The sequence below is a fragment of the Quercus lobata genome, chromosome 1 (genome assembly GCF_001633185.2).
Source record: "Quercus lobata isolate SW786 chromosome 1, ValleyOak3.0 Primary Assembly, whole genome shotgun sequence".
In the NCBI taxonomy this organism is placed as follows: domain Eukaryota; kingdom Viridiplantae; phylum Streptophyta; class Magnoliopsida; order Fagales; family Fagaceae; genus Quercus; species Quercus lobata.
The window spans coordinates 3,942,163-3,964,488 of record NC_044904.1 but is presented as its reverse complement, the minus strand read 5'-3'; the positions used below and the strand labels follow the sequence as shown (position 1 = coordinate 3,964,488).

At 41.9% G+C, this 22,326-nt stretch overlaps 1 protein-coding gene across 2 annotated transcripts; it reads left to right on the top strand.

Annotated features, from left to right (window-relative positions):
- The first annotated feature begins 868 nt into the window (after window positions 1-868).
- On the top strand, window positions 869-5,199 carry LOC115974997 (zinc finger CCCH domain-containing protein 22-like). 2 transcript variants are annotated; one of them, XM_031095633.1, is made up of 9 exons: window positions 869-2,331; window positions 2,754-2,933; window positions 3,059-3,238; window positions 3,339-3,442; window positions 3,539-3,814; window positions 3,927-4,071; window positions 4,294-4,490; window positions 4,575-4,645; window positions 4,768-5,199. In XM_031095633.1, exons 1-8 carry the CDS (start codon window positions 1,385-1,387, stop codon window positions 4,601-4,603), a joined length of 2,058 nt encoding a protein of 685 aa, XP_030951493.1. In that variant the 5' UTR covers window positions 869-1,384; the 3' UTR covers window positions 4,604-4,645; window positions 4,768-5,199. The 2 variants fall into 2 exon arrangements, with proteins under 2 accessions (XP_030951493.1, XP_030951484.1); XM_031095624.1 differs by having other exon boundaries at window positions 3,530-3,814.
- The last annotated feature ends 17,127 nt before the right edge of the window (window positions 5,200-22,326 follow it).

Genomic DNA, 22,326 nt, shown 5'->3' with positions numbered 1-22,326 from the left:
GAAAGTACATACACCAATATGGGTATGAGTATAGACATGGGTGCAACATGATGACATAAATAATTTTTAAATAATTATAATACAATATTACCCATACGACACAAATATAACACTTTAATGGAGAGTATGATCTCGTGAAGTGTTTAGTGTCTATTCTTCTTATGATTTTGTGATGGAAGTCAAAATTTAGTGGCGTATATTTGGGATTTGTATCAGACCGCATGTATATCAGTAGCACCAAAAGATGTTCTCCGGATATTAATCTAATGTAAAAAAAAAAAAAAAAAAATTACATCACTGATCAAATACAGTACGGGAGAAAGAAGTTTGTCAGAATGATGGTAAAGTGAACGTGCACAATTCCAAACTCACGTTTGCCGATAAACTCCACGCTCCATTGTAGCTCGTGCAGAACAATCACAACCAAAACAAAATATTGAAATTTTTTTTCATTTTTGTGTATGCAAATTTCATGATTATGCAAATTTGATTTGGTTTTTATTATAAAGGGTCATGACCAAATCTATGATGATAGCTACACTTTCTTATATATTTGGTCTCAATTATTGTGAGGATTGTTGGATACTATAATGAATGAGCAATTTCTTTTAATTAGATTCAGTGAATGAGCTGAGCAGCCTGAGCTTGCTCAAGTTTAGAGAGACTGGTAGTGTTTTTATTTCCATTTCAAGTTATTAGACAGATCTGAATTACTCTCCCACTTTGCCTAGTTTTGTCCAATTCTGCAAAGTGCTGAGACAAACTTCAAAATGTCACACACCCTTTTTTTAATATTAAAAAAAAAAAAAAAAAAAAAACACAAACAAAAAGAGAGAGAGAAAAAAAGAAAAAAAAAAGAAAAAAGAAAAAAGTGAGAGTGAGTTTACTCTCCCAAGGCTGCTATTACAGCAGGTATGCACTGCCACCAAAAGTTGTGGCTAGCAGCAACCTCCAAAGGGCCAAAGCACCTTTGAATTGATACTCTCTCTCTCTTACTCTTTTCTTCTCTCTTCCACCATCTTCAACCTCAAAGTTCAAACCCCTACTAGTCTACTACTTCTACAGCACTACTCTTTTCTCTCTTTCACTTCATGGCCATGGTCATGGGAGAAAGAAACTGAGAAAGAAAGAAAGAAAGAAAAGTCCCACCTCTTTTGTACATTTTGCTTTTCACTTTCATTTCATACCCTTCAAAAACACCCATCATTATAATACTAAAATAATAATCCACCCATTATTGCTCTTTTAAACAAAGTCCACACTCACTCACTCACACTCCTTGCCTCTTTCCCTCTCTCCCTCTTTTCCTCCTAAAAAGCTTTAGGCAGTATACTCAGTATAGTGTAGTGCTTACTTTTGCTAGATTGCTTTCTTGCTTGGTACCATGGATTCATATGAAGCTACTAAGGTTGTTTTCTCAAGGATCCAAACATTGGACCCAGAAAATGCTTCAAAAATCATGGGGTACCTTCTCTTACAAGACCATGGTGAGAAGGAGTTGATACGCTTGGCTTTTGGACCAGACACAAATCTTCACAATCTCATTCTCAAAGCCAAAACCAACTTAGGACTCTCTTCAAACTCAAACCCTACTACCCCTTCATCATTATCTTCCTCACCTTTCAACCCCATCTCAAGGCCTATTACTAATCCTCTGTCCTCTTCAAGAATGACAAGCAATGGCTTTGACAACATGATGATCACAAACCCATCTTCACCATCCTCAAACAGTGCTTCTTGGCCTCGCAGTACTAGTTTTTCAACTCCTTCACTCTCTTACGCTAGTGTTGTTAAGGAAACCAGTAATATTGGTTCCGGCTCATCGTCATCATCTTTATTATCTTCTGCATTGCCTTATAACACTTCTTCTTCTACTAGTGAACTCATTGATCATGATCAGTACCAACTTCAAGACCATCTTGCTTTCCTGAATGATTCAAAGATGGATGATTTGTACGATCCAAGTGCTTATTATGCTGAATCCACGTTGCATAAGCGAAGCTACTTGGCTCCAAGCATGTGTTTTGGGTCTGAAGATGCAAGCTCTGGGCTTGGATGGAAGCCTTGCTTGTATTTTGCTAGAGGGTTTTGTAAAAATGGCAGTACTTGCAGGTTTCTTCACAGTGATTCAGTGGATGCTACTACTGCTGCTGCTATTAATGTTGGCTCGCCCAGCAAACTCAATGAGTTTGAACAGTGCCAAGAGTTACTCAGATCAAAGGCTGCCCACCAACAAAAACTAGCTGCGGCGTCTCAATTCATGGCTGGAGCCTCTTTCCCTTACAATAAGTGCCTGAACTTCCTAATGCAACAACAAAATGACACCCAAAGGTATGTATGTATATATTTATGCACAATTTAAATATGTCCATGTACTATTATTGCACTTCACACCCTTCTATTTTCACATTTAGTAATGCCATTTTTAGTTCAAGTTGTCAATTTGTAAATTTTTGGATGAGTCTTGCTTAATTAAGGTGTTTTGTTCATGAAGTTCATACTCTAACATAGTACAGTGTGCGCAAGTTGCTCATTTTTTAATGGGTCTTCTTTTCTTAATGGAGCGTTAGTTTTGGATATTGGTTTATCTGCTGTCTTGGGTTGTGTGTGATTTCACGTGTTGTATTACCATAAAGTGTAAAGTCTTGATTTTGAATGAGTCTTGCTTATGGGGTTTTTTAATATTTTATTTTAAATTTATTTTGGATTGGTGATGGGTTATATTTTGTGGTGGCATTCTGATAATGCTACAGATCAGCAGCGGCATTGATGATGGGGGATGAGCTTCACAAGTTTGGGCGGTGCCCACCTGAAAGCAATGATTTTTCAACGATAGGATTGGGTGGAATTGTGAATCCAGGTTCAAGACAGATTTACTTGACATTCCCAGCTGATAGTACTTTCAGAGAAGAAGATGTTTCCAATTATTTTAGGTACTTCAATTTTTTTTTTTTTAGTTTGTTAGGATTTTTGCTCAGATGGAATTTCTAGTGGACAAGGAATTGTAATTATAAAAATGGTTTTTTTTTTTTTGGGTGTGATTGTGTGGTTTTTGAAGCATTTATGGACCAGTGCAAGATGTGAGGATTCCATACCAGCAGAAACGAATGTTTGGATTTGTTACGTTTGTTTATCCAGAGACAGTGAAGATGATTTTGGCCAAAGGGAACCCTCATTTTGTTTGTGACTCACGTGTGCTTGTTAAGCCTTACAAGGAGAAGGGAAAGATACCAGACAAGTACTACAAAACATATTTTCTATATTGGTTTCTTGTTTTATATGTTGGTTGCTTTCTACGTTGATGTTTTTGTTGTTGTTAATTAATTGTACAATTTTAGGAAGCAACAACACCAACAGCAGCAACAATTGGAGAGGGGGGAGTATTCAATGTGTTCAAGTCCATCTGGGCTTGATTCCAGAGAGCCATTTGACCTCCACCTTGGTAAGCAAATATGTATATAACAATCTAGCAAATTCCTTTGTGGCACATATTCTATTGTTCTTTCTTGAAGCTCTTATCTGTGTGAAGTGAACACAGGAGCAAGAATGTTTTATGATACCCAAGAGATATTAATGAGAAGGAAACTAGAGGAACAAGCTGATTTGCAGCAAGCTATTGAATTACAAGGGAGAAGACTAATGAATCTCCAACTTCTAGACTTCAAGAATAATCATCAGCATTATCATCCTCATCAATACCATCACAACTTATCTGCTGTTGGGTCCCCAATTCCTTCACCAACTCTAACTCACACTCCAAACAATCAAACTCTCATTCTTCCACCTGATGGCATTGATCAACAAGTCCCAACAGGTTAACTATCATCGACTATTGTCACTCAACATTGAACTGGGAATTCATTGTTTCATACTATGCAAAAATAATGAATTATTTATGGGGTTTTATTTGGATATTGTTGCTGCAGAGAAATGTGGAAACCCAGCTGAAGATGAGGATGATCAACATCAACTACTGAAAGAAATGAATTCAGCTTGTAATATTAATGGCAATTCTAATAGCAGTGGCAAGGAAGAGAAATCCAATCCTGAAGAAAGTGAACTCCCTGAAAGGTATGAACTTTAATTTTTGATGTAAAGAAGGGTTACCCACAATAGCAAAGAAACATAATATTGCTCAGATTATAGCCAGTTCCTGCTGTATGCTGCATTGGGAAATCTGCTTTTCTTTCTTGTTTTCAACTTAGCTGCCTAGTTCATATCATTAACTAGGCTCTTGTTGTTCTCTATTTCTTTTATTTTATTTAACTTTTTTTCCTTTTGTATTGTGAACAGCTTAGATCACATCCTCCCTGATAGCCTATTTGCTTGTCCAAAAAAGTCAGCTGATGACAACCACACTGCCCTCTCCACTGCTCCTGTGGAAGCCAATGAAAACACCTCAACTCCATCTTCTAACAATAACCAATTGCTGCCTTCAGCTTCCCCACTCACTATGGCTACTATGAAAAATGTGTTTGCCAAGTGTCCAGGTAAGCAAATCCGCAAAAATGAGAGATTTGTGCAAAAACGATCTCTTTTTCTTTATTGTGACCTTTTTCTATATTATTTTTCAGGTTTTCTTTTGGGCATGGAATGTAGCTAATAGAGTTGGAGAATGGCCAGCAAGGGGGTTTCAATATGCTAGGTAAAAGACTTAAAGAGATTACTATTATATATCAATCTCTGAGATTTTCAACCATGTTGCTGAATATTTGGTCAAATGGGCCTTTAACATCATATGTTTTGCTTTTACGTTTGTCTGTGCAGCAAAGATATGAGAAGCAATATACAATAGAAGAAAATCCTCCTAGCTGTACAGCCAAAAAATCATACCCACATTAAAGAAATCTGTAGACACAACATGGATCTCAGCGAGGATGACCATCACTATCATCATTATCACTATCATCATCGTCAACCACAACAACAACAAAAAATACATACTACGACTACTTACAATGAATACATAATGCATACGTAAAAAGACAGATGAACTGATTTAAAGAGAGTGGGGTCTCTCTCTCTTCCTTAATTTACTGTGTACTCTCACTCTCTAGTGTGTGCTGGACCACACAGCAATAGTAGAAGAAAGTCTAGCAGTATTTAATATTTAGTATCATATTGTTAAATTCAGTGTATGTGTCCTATCTTTCACCGCTTCTTTCCTTGTGAGGTAATACAAAATAGAATTAAAAAAAAAACCCCTCTAGAGTAAAATGATAGCCTGTAACATGCAGAAGTAATCTATATATTATATATATAAATGTTGTACAGAAGTACTAGACCCCCAAGAAAGCTTAAAGCAAACTGTAGCAGAAGCTTAACAACTATACTGATTTGGAACCTCGAAATGGAAAAATGGAGTGGCATGGCATGACTGAAGTGGGTGGTAAAGGCTGTATCTCTCTCTCTCACTTTTTTTTCAGTTTTTATCGTCCTTGTTGCAACAGCATCTGCATCTGTCACCCATTAGATTACGATACAGAAAAACTTTAAGGATATTTTTTTAAATAAAATAAAATAAAATAAATAAATTGGGGTAAAGAAAAGGTTGTTCTTTCATGTGATTAAAGGCCACTTTAAGGGACTCTTTTGTCTCATTTTTTGGTTTCTTTTAGGTGAACATGAAGGGGTAAGGGCCACATTGTCACATGGGTTCTGACACTATATACGAATGGCCACTCACTCCTTTCCCTTTCAATCTTTAACTTCATTCAAATATCAATATGCATTTAGATGTTTTTATTTATTTTTTGGTTTATGGGTTTTGGTGTGTGTCCCTTGGTATGGTAGTAAAGATTATGCTTAGCACTTTATTTTGCTGTGTTTAGTATTGGCCCCTCACAAGTGACTATGTACCATGTTCTAATAGTGGCAGAACCACCTTATGTGTTGCTAAAATGTCCCAAAATTTAAATTCCTTTTTTATAACATGTGCACTTCAACTTTTTTATTGAATTGGCCCTAAATAAAAATTTTGAGTTCCCCACAAACTTGAGCTGACTCAAAAGCTCAATGTTAATGGACCCCAAAGAATATTTAGCTCCTTGGTCTAGTGGCCCCCCTTAACAAAATTTTTGGAAGAAAGATTAATTTGTTCTCAGAGATATGTTTCTTTTATATTCATTAATGAGTAATGAATTTGATTTAAGGATGTATGTCAAATAGCATAAATTTTCTTCCTCTTTGTTTTTCAATTTGTTTGTCAACACTTGATTGAGACTCCAAATATTAAATTCATTATGGTGCTTGAAGGATTAATTAAATATGGGAGATTTGATGTTATAAAATGATAGTTTTTAGACCCCTTAAACAATTTATTAAACCAAGGTAATTAGTCAAGTTGTTACTTAGTCTAAATTTCATGTCTAGGTTATCACAATATAAAAGATCAAATCATGCAAAGCAGCGGAAAATAAATAATACAAGATATGATCACCCAGGAAACCAAACCGGTAAAAACTTGGGGAGGATTTGACCTAACTATCCTCAAGGTACACTTGAATCCACTATTTTGAAAGAATCAGAGTTTATACAATAAGACTTACAAGCTCTCACGTTCGACTTCTTATTACTACCAACCAGTAGAACTTACTGACACGATCACATGCAAGCTCCGAATCTACGGACTCTTTCTTTCTTGGATTCACCACTAGCTACAAACATACCCGCTTTTGTTTTCTTTAAGCTTCAGTGGCAGCAACTGAATTGATCATCAAGGTGTAGATAATCTTCTTCTTGAAAACCTTAAATTTGTGTAAAGGAAAGCTCCTCTAGATCTCACAAGAGATTTGCACAAACTGCAAATATGAGCAACACTAAAACGTGGTTAGGATTTGCCTTTTATACTTAGGACAAATAAGAAACCCTAAAAACGTTTTAAAACACTTAGGGCTGAGTTTGACGAATCTACAGAAAAATATTCTGCCCGAGTTTCAATCAATCGAGCCTGTTTTTCAATTGATCGAGCCAGGCCGAAAGACACAATGCTTTCCTGCTTTAACTCGATTTCAACTTTACATAGACGCACAACTTTGAGCTAGATTTAAACACTTTTAAACACATTGTTTTAATCATGGTTTGCCAACAATACAAATTAGAGTTCTAAATACATAAAATCCTAAACTTTAGAACCTAACATAAAATAATAGCGATTGAAAGGAAAATGGATTTTTTTAATTATTAAAAAAAAAAAAAAAAACCCATAAAAATTATGGTGAATTTTTTTGCTAATTTTATGAATAGATTTTTTTTTTTTTTTAAACATTAAATTTGTTAAGAACTCTACTGCGGAGATGGTAATGGATGAGTTTGGAACTCCACATAACTTCGACTAGGGATGTCAATTTCTTTTTTGGATTTAATTTTTTGGTACAAGCTTAGCAACTACACAATTTTTTGTATATTAATTAGGAGTTTAGTAAGATAATTGGTTCTCTTCAATCTTGTATGCGTTTTAAGTTTTTATGAACTAGCAAAGTGCTTCAGCAAGAGTGTTAGTGATTAGAGTACTTGATGCAAGTCAAACTCAATCTTAATATGTCCATCTTCCACCAAGTCAAGGCACACAAAAAAAAGTACACCAAGCATGTGTATTATTGAATCATTGATACAGTGATGTCACTGTTGGTGGTTGTGGAGATCAATTTTCTTAGAGCAGAAAATCCTCTCTTTTTTTTTTTTTCTTTTTTTTTTTGGGTAGAATCCAGATTATTCAAGTACAAAAGTTTTCCATACAATTGAAATTGCTTACTTAAAGGGATTCAATTCGTTGCTGATGCCTTGCTTATCGAGTAGACAAGCACCTGAACCACAATGAAAATGTATGTGGTGGATTACTAGATAATTAGATGTATTTGGGTTTTTGAGATAAAGACCAAGTATTAAACCCTAATGAAGTTAGGGTGTCAGCATCGACCCCATTTTTATGTGATATAGCTGGCCACCTCAATACAAGTAGGAGGATCTTATTGTTCCTGATTTAATATGTTTTAGCAATAAACTATACTACAAGTTTTATTATGTCAAGTGCAGTGTCCAAATCAACCTATAACATGAAGGTCAAGAATCTATTAATCTGCAAGTGATAGATACCTTTGTTTGTGATAGCGAGCAATCTTATTGTTGTCACGTAGTCATTGTCACAAATGCCTCTAGACTATAAGACCTAAACCATAAGATCTTTAGAAATGTTGTTGTTATTAATGTATTAGGGTTGGTGTCAAATATTCATTTGTGAGTGATTTTTCACGTAAAATTTGATCAAACAATGATCCTCTCAATTTTAACTAAAACGGATAAAGAGTTCATTTTACTATTGATATTGTATTTCTAGATGGATCTTAATCTCTGTTAATTATACGATTTTTATCATTCTCGTATTAAATTAAGTTCCTTCTCAAGTTATATTTTGATATTTATGCCCTAGATTATGACTTGGGGAAATATTTACATTAACATGAAATTGAAAATTTGATAGCAAATTCCTAATAAAATTGTAACCCACAAATATGTCGTTGAGTTAAAAGTGTTTGCTATTTTGAGTCATCAATTTTACCCATCCAACCTTGCCTCCATGTAAAATGAATGATGCTATAAAGCTACCTTGATGATTATTACACTAAATTATATTTGCTAAAGTGCTAAAGTATTTAGATTTGTTAGATTTGAAGTTTTTACTAATGCACCAGAAAAAAGGTAGAGGTGAGTTTCCTATGGTAAAGGATATAGTTGGAGAACAATAATGGCTAGGATTCTTAATTAAACCATAATTTCTTCTCTTTATAGTAGAGCCCTTCCAATCATCATGACAAATTCATTATTAGGACAAAATGATCATTGTGATAAAAAGGTTTAAGGGAAGAGAATAATATAAGTGAAACCCTTATATAATCATTGGAGGCACATAAAGAACCTGAACATTTTACATTGTACAAAGTATTGGTTGAGTAATTGCAAAGGTGTTGATGCAGTTTGGTAAACTTTGGTCCAATTAGCGAATTTGACCCTAATGGAGTAAGATCATCACCGTACAAATAAAGTAGGAGATAAGTCATTGTGGATGTGACCCTAATGGAGTGAGATCATCTAGAGATCTTAACATAGAGTTTTTAAAATCTTATCCATCAATTTTCAAATTAGCAAATTTGATTTTACTTAGTCATCGCTGTTTTAAAATAAATACTAAAGTTGTAATAATCAACATTTGTTTAAAATTTCAAATGTGATATGTGATCAAATGTGACATATTTGCTTCAAAATTAATGAATAAAATTTTACTATTTTAGAAATTCCATAGTGGAGTTACCAAATAATTTAAATGATATAATTTAACCATAATAACTTATGCTTTATTAAAAATATTAAAATAATAGTAAAATGATTAAATTTATTAGTATTTTATAACCATTTCAAAATTTTAAAATAAATGTTTTCAATTTTTTTTTAAATAAATGGTAATTTCTCAAAATAGATAGTATTGAGTCCGATCATATCTCTTCTTTGACCCTCTAACTCAACTGAATCTATTATTTAAAACGTTAAACAACTCTTAAAGGGACTTTTTTTTTTTTTTTTTAAATAAAACACTCAAAATGGATAAGTTATCAAGTTATGTATGTTAAAAATTCAAAACATCTTGTATATCCTCTCCTCACATAAACGTGAACCCATAAATTAAACCCGAGAGATAGGAAGGTGTAAATGTAATTAATTTTTACAGTAAATAATTTAATCATAGAAAAGGATGATGCCCATTGAGCAAAATAAGGAAGTCAAGGGGTCTCATTGGAAGGAATTGAATTTCAATTATTATTATTATTATTTTTTCTTGGTACGGGATAAGAGGGACATCTTGACCAAACATTCAAACTGACTATGATTCCCTTCTCTGATGTTGTACATCTACATCAAATCTACACCATCCGATTGACACCTTTTACACAATTCACAAGCATCGAGGGTCAAAAAGTTAGAAAACACATGAGAGTTGAAACTGGCGAAAATGGCCAACTGGCCTTAAAAACCAAACTATCTAGTTAGTAGGCTTTCTTTAGAAATATATTTCATTTATAGCATCTCGAGTCTCAGAGACTCGATTTTGGGCTTCAAAATCGACTCTTTAAGGCTCGGTTTGTATGCTTGACCACGTCTGATGTGGCAGAGGTGCCATCTAGCATTGACATGGAAATCGAGTCTCTTAGACTCGATTTCCACGTGTATTCCAACCGGAACTCGAGTCTTAGAGACTCGATTTCAATCCCAAAATTTTTAAAAACATATTCTAAGTCTCTACATGCCAAAATACACAAACGCAGATCAGATCAGAGGGAGAGAAAGAGAAACACACAGCTACTCAGATCAGATCAGAGGAAGAGAAACAGAGAACCTCACTGCCAAACCTCACCAGCGCGGCCAGGAGAAACAGAGAACCTCACCAGCGCGGCCAGGGGCTCGCGCGAGACTCAGGCCGCGCGCGACCCAGGCCGCGCGCGAGGCTCAGGCCGCGCGCGACCCAGGCCGCGCGCGAGGCTCAGGCCGCGCGCGACCCAGGCCGCGCGCGAGGCTCAGGCCTCGCGCGACCCAGGCCGCGCGCGAGGCTCAGGCCTCGCGCGACCCAGGCCGCGCGCGAGGCTCAGGCCGGCGCGAGCCCCTGGCCGCCTGGGTCGCCGATCTCGATCTTCTCTTCCTCTCTGTTTCTGGTTTTCTTTTCTTTTTTTTTCTTTTTTTCTCTGGGTTTTTCCTCCTCTGATGCTCTGGTGTTAGCGCTATATATAGGAATTAGAAATCGAGTCTAAGAGACTCGATTTCCATGTCAATGCCACATGGCAGCTCTGCCACATCAGACGTGGTCAAGCATACAAACCGAGCATTAAAGACTCAATTTTGAAGTCCAAAATCGAGTCTTTCAGACTCGAGATGCTATAAATGAAATATGTTTCTAAAGAGAGCCTACTAACTAGATAGTTTGGTTTTTAAGGCCAGTTGGCCATTTTCGCCGTTGAAACTCGTTAGCAACACCATTTGGTTTTGTATTGTCCCAAAAAATCTAAAATAGATTACATCACAGTGTACTGGGGAAGAAAACTTAATTAGTCAGAATAACAGTAAAGAGAACGTGCACTATTTTTAGGAGCTAAAAAGTTTGCGACTGCTTTTTACTATCACACGCGCTGTTTCCCAAAGTTAAAAATATATATTATTTTATATATTACTCATTCTGACACAGTATTATACGGAATCTTTCTTTTACATATATACAATTACATTATTTTATGTGTATTTCTAAGATTCCTTTTATGTTTTTTTTCTAATAAAAAAATTAATAACTTCAAGGGCTGTTTAGACTTTAGATTTTTGTTTAGTTTGATGGAAGAGGAAGGAAAATAAAAGAAATGAATGAATTTCCCTTGTTTAGTTAGAAAGGAAAACAAAAGGAAGGAAAAATGGGAGGAAAAAAGCTTTTGTGGAATCTATTATTTTTTCCCTTTAAATTACTTTTATTATACCCTTAAAAAGTCTTGTCTATTTTTATTAAATGACATTTATATCTGTGGGGCCCGGCCCAAAAATAATGGGCTAGTCCAAATTCAGGCCCGTCCGAGGAGCGTCCTGTCCGAAGAGAAACCACAGATAAAGCATTAGTCCCAATAGCGCCAAGGAAACCTGTCCGAGGAGTAACTCCTCCTCGGACGCTACGAAGCCCAAACGAGGAACTCTCCCCAACCATTTCAGTTCATCCTCCCAACATATAAAATGAATAAAATCCAAAATATCTCATAGAAAGCTGCCACCACCACATTAATTGCGCCCCAACCACCTTCTTGGCCGCATTAATGAGGAAAAGACTCCTGAACAGTACTACCTTGGCCTCTGCAACTCACAAAGGGAGTGATAAGGACGTCTGATGGGACAGGTGTTCAAGTAGATGCTTAGATGATCAATAAGTGTAAGGTTAAGATGAGAAGAGGAGAGCTATATAATGTAGTGGAGTCCCTCAAAGAAAGGGGACGGAAAAACTGTATTCGGAACTGAAGAAATAGAATCATACGTTAGAGATTCCTTCTTGTGTTTTTATTTTCTGCAACAATACTGTCCATGTATCAGACCGAATAGGCTCACTGAGGTTAAGTTTTTTGACCCATCCTCTACAAATATTTATTGTGGGTTGCGCCTTAGGCCAAGGCCTGATCAATAGAATTTGGGCCAGGAAAATCGTGCAACTACAATTGGCGCCGTCTGTGGGAAGAACTAAGGCATCAGCTAGTGCAACGGTCGAGCATGGCAGAACTAGGTCCGCACCAGGAGGATCCTCACCAAGCTAACTCCCAACGGACACAACCCGCCGAGTCCCAGAGGCAGAATAACCTAACCAACCCAGGCGGCAGGGGGAATCGTGAGGGAAGTGTGCATACTATCCAGACGAGCCAGAGTCACACTCAGATAGGAAGTCACGTGTCTCAGAGGCAAAATAGTCACCGGGCCATGCAGCGAGAGATAGATGACCTAAAAAGGAAGTTACGACGTGTGCAGCGAAGACGATCTCCTTCTGACTCAGGCGAGTCTTCTAATGCGGAGGATGCGAGTTACAGACAGAGGTCAAGGACCCCCCCAAGTGAAACCTTTTCTTACGAAAGGGAACCACGCCCTGTACGGAAGTATGAGAGCCCATCTAGCAAAGGTTCGGGGAACGACGCCATGAAGAAAACGCTGGATCAGGTCTCAAGGTCACCCTTCACGAATAGAATCGAAGGGGCTAAGCTGCCTAGACGCTTCAACCAACCGGTGTTCACCATCTATAACGGCAGAGCAGACCCGGTAGAGCACGTGAGTCAGTTTAACCAAAAAATGACGATTTACTCGCAAAATGAAGCCCTAATGTGCAAAATCTTCCCATCCAGCTTGGGATCGATGGCAATGAGGTGGTTCAACAGCCTGAAGACAAACTCCGTAGGCTCCTACAAGCAGCTCACTCAAGCTTTTTGCTCCCGTTTTATTACAAACACCAGAGTCCTTCGACCTCTCAGTTCGCTACTATCCTTATCCATGCACGAAGGAGAAACCCTGAAAGCGTACTCAGATAGGTATTGGGAGGTGTATAACGATTTAGATGACAACCATGATAATGTTGCTATCAGCACGTTCAAAAGCGGTCTCCCCACCGAGCATGGCTTAAGGAAATCCCTCACCGGAAAACCAGTTGCTGACGTCCATCAGCTGATGGATAGGATCGACAAGTACAAGAGAGTAGAGGAAGATCAGCTGCAAGGGAGGGGAAAGGAGAAGGTTATCCCCCCCCAAAGCAAATGATTTCAGGTCGGAACGGCACAACCCTGGTCAGCCGAGGAGAGATTTTCCGCGACAGGCTGGGCAGAGTAACCCGCAAACAGTGAACGCCGTATTCAGAGAGCCAGTACAACAGGTACTGGAGAAAGTAAGGGATGAGCCCTATTTCAGGTGGCCGGGAAAGATGGCTGGAGACCCTTCCAAACGTAACCAGAACCTGTACTGCCACTATCATCAGGACCATGGGTACACTACTGAGGACTGTAGGAATCTATGGAATCACCTAGATCAGTTGGTCCGAAAAGGAAAGTTACGTCACCTGCTGCACCCATCGAGCGGCCATCCTGGCCAAGCAACACAAGAGCCTCGAAAGGACGTGTCTTTAAGACCCCCCACCCGGACGATATATGTCATCCTCGCTGCACCAGGAAGAACTGGGCCACCCATCCCCAGGGTATTAGCTGTTGATCGGCTCCCCTCCGAGGACAGGCGAAGGGAACCCAAAAGGTCAAAAAAGGGAAGCTCTTTGATACTAGGATTCTCGGATGAGGATAAGAGAGGAACTATTCAACCTCACGATGATGCCTTGGTGGTCACATTGAGGATTGGGGGTTTCGACGTGAAAAGGGTGTTGGTGGACTCGGGAAGTGCAGTAGAGATAATGTACCCTGATCTATACAAGGGGCTGAACTTGAAGCCAGAAGATTTGGCAGCTTATGACTCCCCCCTTCTCAGCTTCGAAGGAAAAATTGTTACGCCAAAAGGGTAGATCCAACTACCCATACAGACGGGGTCGGAGGTGGTGGAGGTGAATTTTATCGTCGTCGACGCTTAATCACCTTACACCGCGATAGTCGCCAGGCCATGGATCCACGCCCTGGAAGCCGTAACCTCCACACTTCATCAAAAAGTGAAATACCCATCCAGAGGACAAGTAGAAGAGATCTGAGGAGATCAGGCCGTGGCCAGGAAGTGTATGGTGGCCGCCATTTTACATCGGCCTCCAATCGAGTCCTCGGCCCCAGAGAACTTATAGCAACCAACCCCCTCGGCAAAGTAAGGCGATGGGCTGGCTGAGGAGATAGGGTGTGAAAGTTTAGATAAGATCGCTGTCAACGACGACCCGGAGAAGTTCTTTCAGGTCGACTCTGAATTACCTTCTCAGGAAAAGGAGGAGCTGGTCAGATTTCTCAGAGAAAATGTCGACGTGTTCGCATGGGATGCCTACGACGCCCCGGGAGTTGATCCTGGCCTTATTTGTCACCACTTGAACGTCAACCCCTCTTTTGCTCTGAAGAAACAGCCACCCCGACGCCCTTCGAAGGAACATGCTAGTGCCGTAAGAGACGAAGTGGCGAAATTAAAAAGGGCAGGGGTTATTAAAGAGGTCTTTTATCCCGAATGGTTGGCGAACACGGTGGTGGTAAGAAAGAAGACAGGGAAGTGGAAGGTCTGCGTGGACTTCACGGACCTGAACAAGGCGTGCCCGAAGGACCCATTCCCCCTACCCCGAATCGACTGATTGGTGGACGCAACCGTGGGACACCCTCGAATGAGCTTCCTGGACGCCTTCCAGGGCTATCATCAGATACCCCTTGCGCTAGATGACCAAGAGAAAACGGCTTTCATGACGCCCATCAGAAACTATCATTATAAGGTGATGCCGTTTGGGCTGAAGAACGCAGGCTCAACCTACCAAAGGATGATGACTCGGATGTTCGAGCCACAACTGGGCAAGATCATTGAGGTTTATATAGACGATATGGTTGTGAAGAGTAAAAGGGTGTCCGAACACGTGAAAGACCTCGGAATAATCTTCGCTATCTTAAGGGAGCACCGGTTGCGGCTGAACGCTTCCAAATGTTCATTCGGGGTCGGGTCTGGGAAATTCCTAGGGTACATGGTCACCCACAGGGGAATAGAAGTAAGTCCCGACCAAATCAAAGCCATTAACAGCCTACAGGTTCCTCGGAATCCGAAGGAAGTGCAGAAGCTCATTGGCATGATTGCGGCATTAAACCGGTTCATATCGCGATCGGCGGATCGATGTCGGCCTTTTTACCTCCTGATAAACAAATGGAAAGGGTTCGAATGGTCGGAGGATTGCGCTCAGGCTTTCCAGCAGCTTAAGGACTACCTGTCCCGACCACCCATCATGTCCAGCCCTGAGGCAGATGAGGTGCTGTTTGCATATGTCGTTGTAGCTCCCCATGCTGTAAGCTTGGTACTGATACGGGATGATAATGGGGTGCAGCGACCGGTTTACTATGTGAGCAAATCATTACATGAGGTCGAGGTGCGATACCTACCTTTAGAAAAGGCAATTCTGGCGATAGTGCATGCAACCCGGAAGCTTCCTCATTACTTTCAGGCGCATACAGTCATCGTTCTAACTCAGCTTCCCCTTCGAGCAGTGCTTCGAAGTGCTGACTACACCGGAAGGATCGCCATGTGGAGTGCGCTTTTGGGGGCCTTTGATATTAAATATATGCCCAGATCCTCCATCAAAGGACAGGTCCTCGCAGACTTGGTGGCGGAGTTTGCTGAGCCCTCTATAGAAACAATAACCGAGGAGAAAGACATGGATGGAAAATCGGTTGGTGCGATTTCAACAGGGAGGACCATGCATTGGAAGGTTTACGTGGATGGCGCAGCTAACCAGAGAGGGTCAGGAGTTGGGATAGTTTTAATATCCCCGGACGGTGCTGCCATTGAAAAATCATTGAGGCTCGGATTCTAGGCTACAAATAATGAAGCCGAATACGAAGCCTTACTTCAAGGGATGACGATGGTTCAAAGATTGGGCGGAAGAATAATAGAAGCATTCTCGGACTCCAGACTGGTGGTCGGACAAGTGATGGGTGAGCTGGAAGCTCGAGATACTAGGATGCAAGAGTATCTGGGACAAGTCAAGCGGCTGCAGACGAATTTTGAATCTTTCAATCTGACGCACATTTCCAGGAGCGCAAACACCCATGCAGACTCGCTAGCCACTCTTGCCAGGTCCTCGGCACATAATCTGCCGCGAATGATCCTGGTTGAAGATCTAGCCCAGGCAAGTCCCATCAGCAGAAGCCCGGCCAGAGTCCATCAGATCAGAAAGAGTCACAACTAGATGGACCCCATAAAAAACTTCCTCCAAAACGACGTCTTGCCAGAGGAAAGATTGGAAGCCGAGAAGATACGTAGGAATGCTCCTCGGTTCTGGCTATCAGAGGACCACAAACTGTATCGGCGCTCTTACTCTGGACCGTACCTACTCTGCGTACATCTAGAAGAATCCGAATCTCTACTTGAGGAGTTACACGAGGGGATTTGTGGAAGTCATACCGGAGGAAGGTCGCTGGCGCACAGGGCACTTACCCAAGGGTATTGGTGGCCGAACGTGCAAAGAGAGGCCCAAGAATACGCTAAGAAGTGTGACCAGTGCCAAAGATTCGCCCCGAATATCCACCAACCCGAAGTGGTTCTCAACCCCTTCTCTAGCCCATGGCCGTTCGCACAATGGGGCCTTGATATAGTAGGACCCTTCCCCAAAGCTGCGGGGAACAAGCGATACATAATAGTCGGAACTGATTACTTCACTAAATGGGTGAAAGCTGAACCTTTGGCCAACATTAGGGACGTGGACGCCCAAAAATTCATCTGGAAGAACATCATCACCCGCTTCGGGACTTCGCATACACTCATTTCCGACAATGGTCTGCAGTTCGACAGTAAGAACTTTAGGGAGTATTGCCGCGAGTTTGGAATCATTAACCGATACTCCACCCCCGCCTACCCTCAAGGAAATGGGCAGGTCGAAGCCGTGAACAAGGTCATAGTGAACGGGCTGAAGAAAAGACTGGATGAGGCAAAGGGGAGATGGGTAGAAGAACTCCCCCACGTCTTATGGACCTATCGGACGACGCCGCGACGATCGACCGGTGAGACCCCCTTCTCGATGACTTATGGGGCTGAGGCCGTGCTCCCAATCGAGAACAACTTTCCCACACTAAGGTCTAGATCGTTTACCCCAAACGATAACGACGAGTTATTGGAAAGGAGTCTGGACCTAGCCGAAGAAAGAAGGGAAAAAGCGATGATTCATATGGCCTATTATCACCAGAAGCTGAGACAAGGGTATGATGCTAACGTCAAACTGCGGCCTCTGGGTCCAGGTGATCTCGTGATGAGGAAGATTCTTGGCAGCGCAAAAAACCCCTCTTGGGGCAAGTTGGGCCCCAATTGGGAGGGACCATACCGTGTCACATCCATGGCCAGAATAGGCGCCTACTACCTAGAAGATTTGGATGAAAAAACTGTACCTCGACCATGGAATGTAAATAACCTCAGAAGATATTGTTATTAATGAAAATGGCTTAGCCCACATTTTGTTTCATGGCTATCCACTGCTTGCTGGTCTACATGACAATTTTTATAAGTTTTAAACAGAACCTAAGTCCTGCATGGCTCCTCGGACCACAGGCTTAGGGGAAATTAATACTCATGAAAATTTTTATAAGTTTTAAACAGAACCTAAGTCCTGCATGGCTCCTCGGGCCACAGACTTAGGAGAAATTATTACTTATGGCAACTATTCATAGTTTTAAACAGAACCTAAGTCCTACATGGCTCCTCGGACCACAGGCTTGGGGGAAATTAATACTCATGACAATTTTTATAAGTTTTAAACAGAACCTAAGTCCTGCATGGCTCCTCGGACCACAGACTTAGGGGAAATTATTACTTATGGCAACTATTCATAGTTTTAAACAGAACCTAAGTCCTGCATGGCTCCTCGGACCACAGGCTTGGGGGAAATTAATACTCATGACAATTTTTATAAGTTTTAAACAAAACCTAAGTCTTGCATGGCTCCTCGGACCACATACTTAGGGGAAATTATTACTTAAGGCAACTATTCATAGTTTTAAACAGAACCTAAGTCCTGCATGGCTCCTCGGACCACAGGCTTAGGGGAAATTAATACTCATGACAATTTTTATAAGTTTTAAACAGAACCTAAGTCCTGCATGGCTCCTCGGACCACAGAGTTAGGAGAAATTATTACTTATGGCAATTATTCATAGTTTTAAACAGAACCTAAGTCCTGCATGGCTCCTTGGGCCACAGGCTTGGGGGAAATTAATACTCATGACAATCTTTATAAGTTTTAAACAGAACCTAAGTCCTGCATGGCTCCTCGGACCACAGACTTAGGGGAAATTATTACTTAAGGCAACTAGTCATAGTTTTAAATAGAACCTAAGTCCTGCATGGCTCCTCGGACCACAGCTTAGGGGAAATTAATACTCATGAAAATTTTTATAAGTTTTAAACAGAACCTAAGTCCTGCATGGCTCCTCGGACCACAGACTTAGGGGAAATTATTACTTAAGGCAACTATTCATAGTTTTAAACAGAACCTAAGTCCTGCATGGCTCCTCGGACCACAGGCTTAGGGGAAATTAATACTCATGACAATTTTTATAAGTTTTAAACAGAACCTAAGTCCTGCATGGCTCCTCGGACCACAGACTTAGGGGAAATTATTACTTATGACAGATCAGGAGATTGTTGCTTAAGGGAAACCGTTCTAAGGCGTGCGCACAGTCTAGCACCAGTGCAACCCTCATTCAAATTCGTTGCCCAACAACCCTTTTTATCTTGAGCTTTTACACTCATCCATATCGTTGCAAACGTTTATAAAAAAAAAAGGGGAAACGGTACTAGCACACATCCATAGAAAGCAAAGCAAACATTCTATATTAATATTCCGAGAAAAACACAAGGAGAGGTCCTTACAAAGAGCGCAAAAACAGGACTACTCTCATTAAAAAAAAAGTAAAGTATAAAAAATTGTAAAAGCTAAGCCTTAACAGGAGGATCTTCTTTTTGCTCGGGTTGAGGAGGAGGAACCTCGGTGGTAGAGTCCGTGGCAGGATCCTTCGCCATATCAGGAACAGGGACGGCATCAGGCACCACCAGATCCTGCTCGGAGGCCACTTGGACGCCGTCAGGATTCGCTCGGATCTCCTCAGGATAGAAAATGCTCTCGGGCAGTCTCAGCGCTGAATCGGCAGGAACTCCTGCAGCATCAAGGGCACGGGCCCATGAGATGCTGCAGTAGTCCCGGCATACCTCGAGGATCTCCTCGGATAGCCTGGCCTCCGTCTCTTCGGCCCCGAGCTAGCGAGCGGCATTCTTCTCAGCTTCTGTAGCCTCTCGGATCAGCTGGGCCTCCTCTTTGACCTGCCGCAGCTCATCCTCGACTTTTTGCAGAGCAGTCTTGAGATCCTGCACTGCCTGCTTCTCGGTGGCGAGGTAAATCTGGGTCGAGTACAGCTCTTTGCGCTGGTCCTCCGCCTGGGTCTCGGCACTCTTCAAACCAGCCTCTGCACTTTTGCGCCGGTTCTCCGACTCCTTGAACTTGTTCGTGAGTTCAAGGTGATCGTGCTTGAGGGACCCCAAGGTTTTCTCCATCTCCGTCCGAGCCTGGATCTCAACCTCAGCCCGATTACGGTTACCGCGGCAAAATTCCTCAGCCACAAATACTTGCTGAGTAATCTACGAACGAAACAAGATTACTTTAAAAAATCTAACAAGGTCAAATAAATTAATGAAACAGTAGAAGGATTACTTACTATCGCGAGACCCCTTTTAAGGGATAGGAAGATCTCGGGTTGAGAGAACCGCTTATAAGCCTCCATGTCCCGAGGAAGGAGTAAGGGTTGCTCTAAGGCCTCGGCCACGTACCCTGCCCGGCCTCGGTTGTACTCTCGGACTGAAGCATTGTAGGGGATGGCAACCCCATCCAGCTCCAACTTGGGGCTCCATACATGGAACGAAACAAGATTACTTTAAAAAATCTAACAAGGTCAAATAAATTAATGAAACAGTAGAAGGATTACTTACTATCGCGAGACCCCTTTTAAGGGATAGGAAGATCTCGGGTTGAGAGAACCGCTTATAAGCCTCCATGTCCCGAGGAAGGAGTAAGGGTTGCTCTAAGGCCTCGGCCACGTACCCTGCCCGGCCTCGGTTGTACTCTCGGACTGAAGCATTGTAGGGGATGGCAACCCCATCCAGCTCCAACTTGGGGCTCCATACATGCGGGGTAGCGCGTACCTCCGCAAGGTTCTCCTCATCCCCGCTCTCCGAGGAGTTGCCCCTTCTGCTCCTTGGCGCGCGAGTGGTTTTTTGCTGCTTGGTCGGCTGGGCAACCACCTTGCCCTCCTCAGGAGTGTCACCCGGCCTTTTCTTCTTTAAGTCCGGATTAACCTTAAGGCCAAGGTCCGAGGTGTCCTGAGGGGCCACAGGAGGGAGGGTCTTGACCTGTGACGGAGTTGGTCCCTTTGATGACTGACCTTTCGATGATTGCCCTTTCCCTCGGGAGGCCATCAACTCCTTTAGAGTCTTTCCCTTTCCTGCCATGGGCTCTGTTTCTTCGTCCGAAGTATCGTCCGAGCATATGACGTTTGAGGGAACGCCAACTGTGGAATGTCGGTCCCGCTCTCCTTCAGGATCAGAAAGCTCCACCAAGGGGGTTTGCTGAACTTCCTCCTCAAAATAAAACTCGTCTATCTCTTCCTCAATGGAAAGACGAGATGATTCATCTTCCTCTTCAACTGGAATAGCAACACCAGGCTCGTTTGGCGGAGGTAGCTGCTCTGCTAAGTAGGGATTTCTAACATCGGGCAACACAACTGGTGGCAGATCGTGTTGAGCTAAGAACCCGTCCTTGGACATGTCAATCCTAGCCAGCCTCGGACTGCCAGCCCTTATAGCGTGACCGATAGCCTGGAAAGAGCTGCTCAGAGGTTGATAGCCCAGAATCAGATGGGCCGCACGCAACTGTCCGTCCTTGGTAACGTAAATCTCCGACCTAAGAAGGTAGTTCAACGCCGGCACGTTCACGAAGTTTATCCGAAGAGCGACGTGAACTTTATCTGCAAACAGCCAAGAAAAGTGGGGTTAGTTCATGAAATTTTCCAATTACAAAGGAAGCGAGAAAAATAACCCCCCAACACTAAATCCTTTCCCAAAAAGGATTGGCCCTAGAGACGTCGCACTTGGGTTTCCTGCCCGAGTTGGACAATGAATACCATCGAACCACTCCCCTGAAGCAATAAGGAAGTCGTTCTTCACGGTCTTATTGGATATTGGGAGGCAAGAGATCAACCTAACAACCTCGGATCGGGATTTGAGATAATACCCTTCATCCCCGAGGCGGTGACACTCGTACAGATAAGCCACATCGTGCCAAGTGAGGCCTAGATTCATCCGCTCGTCTAAAACATCTACACAGCCTAGTATCTTGAACATATTCGGGGCACACTGATATGGCGTCAACCTATGGTTGAACAGGTATTCCCTTGTAATCCTACGCATGGGAAGTGTCATCCCTCCCTCTATGAAAGCAATCATGGGGATAACAACTTCTCCCTCGTCTCTATCTGTCAATACTCCTTCAAGAGGACAGTACTGCAGCCCCACCCCCGGGGGAATGTGGTATTTTGCCCTAAAAGCCTCCATAGCGGCTGGAGTTTTCACTAATTTTTCGAATCTACCCATCTGAGCCGAACTGGAGGAATGAGGGTAAAGACTGAGAAGAAAAATAGAGTCTGAGGAGGGAATTGAAACGGCGAAATGAACGAAAATTACTGGTACCTTCACAAAACGTTCAATGGGACGCCTGGAAATCTCTCTTGGAGGAAACGCTTCACGAAAAACGGCTACGGTGGCGTAACGGTCGCAAGTGTTCGTATATCTCTAGGATTCGATGGAGTTCTCTGGAATCCTTTAAGGATTATGAAATGCAGATAAAAAGAAGGAACTGAACCCCTCTGATGTCTTATATAGCCGGGAGGAGAGAGACAAGATCACTCCTGCCTAAAAGTACGAGAAAGAAACGATGACCGTTCGATCCACGCCACACCGTTGGATGAGGGGGATATAACGCCTCCAGAAGTTAATGGCCGCGCCTCGTAAAAAGTAACGGTCCGCACGCGCGCCCCAAGCTCTCTTTATTTCCATCCTCTCACTAGCATCAAAACCCCG

What these genes read in the sequence shown, in the direction of transcription:
- LOC115974997 (XM_031095624.1), top strand. Translation starts at nt 1,385, where the DNA reads ATGGATTCATATGAAGCTACTAAGGTTGTTTTCTCAAGGATCCAAACA. An exon ending in CAACAAAATGACACCCAAAG is followed by an intron (nt 2,332 to 2,753) that starts GTATGTATGTAT and finishes ATAATGCTACAG; the next exon opens with ATCAGCAGCGGCATTGATGA. An exon ending in TGTGTTTGCCAAGTGTCCAG is followed by an intron (nt 4,491 to 4,574) that starts GTAAGCAAATCC and finishes ATTATTTTTCAG; the next exon opens with GTTTTCTTTTGGGCATGGAA.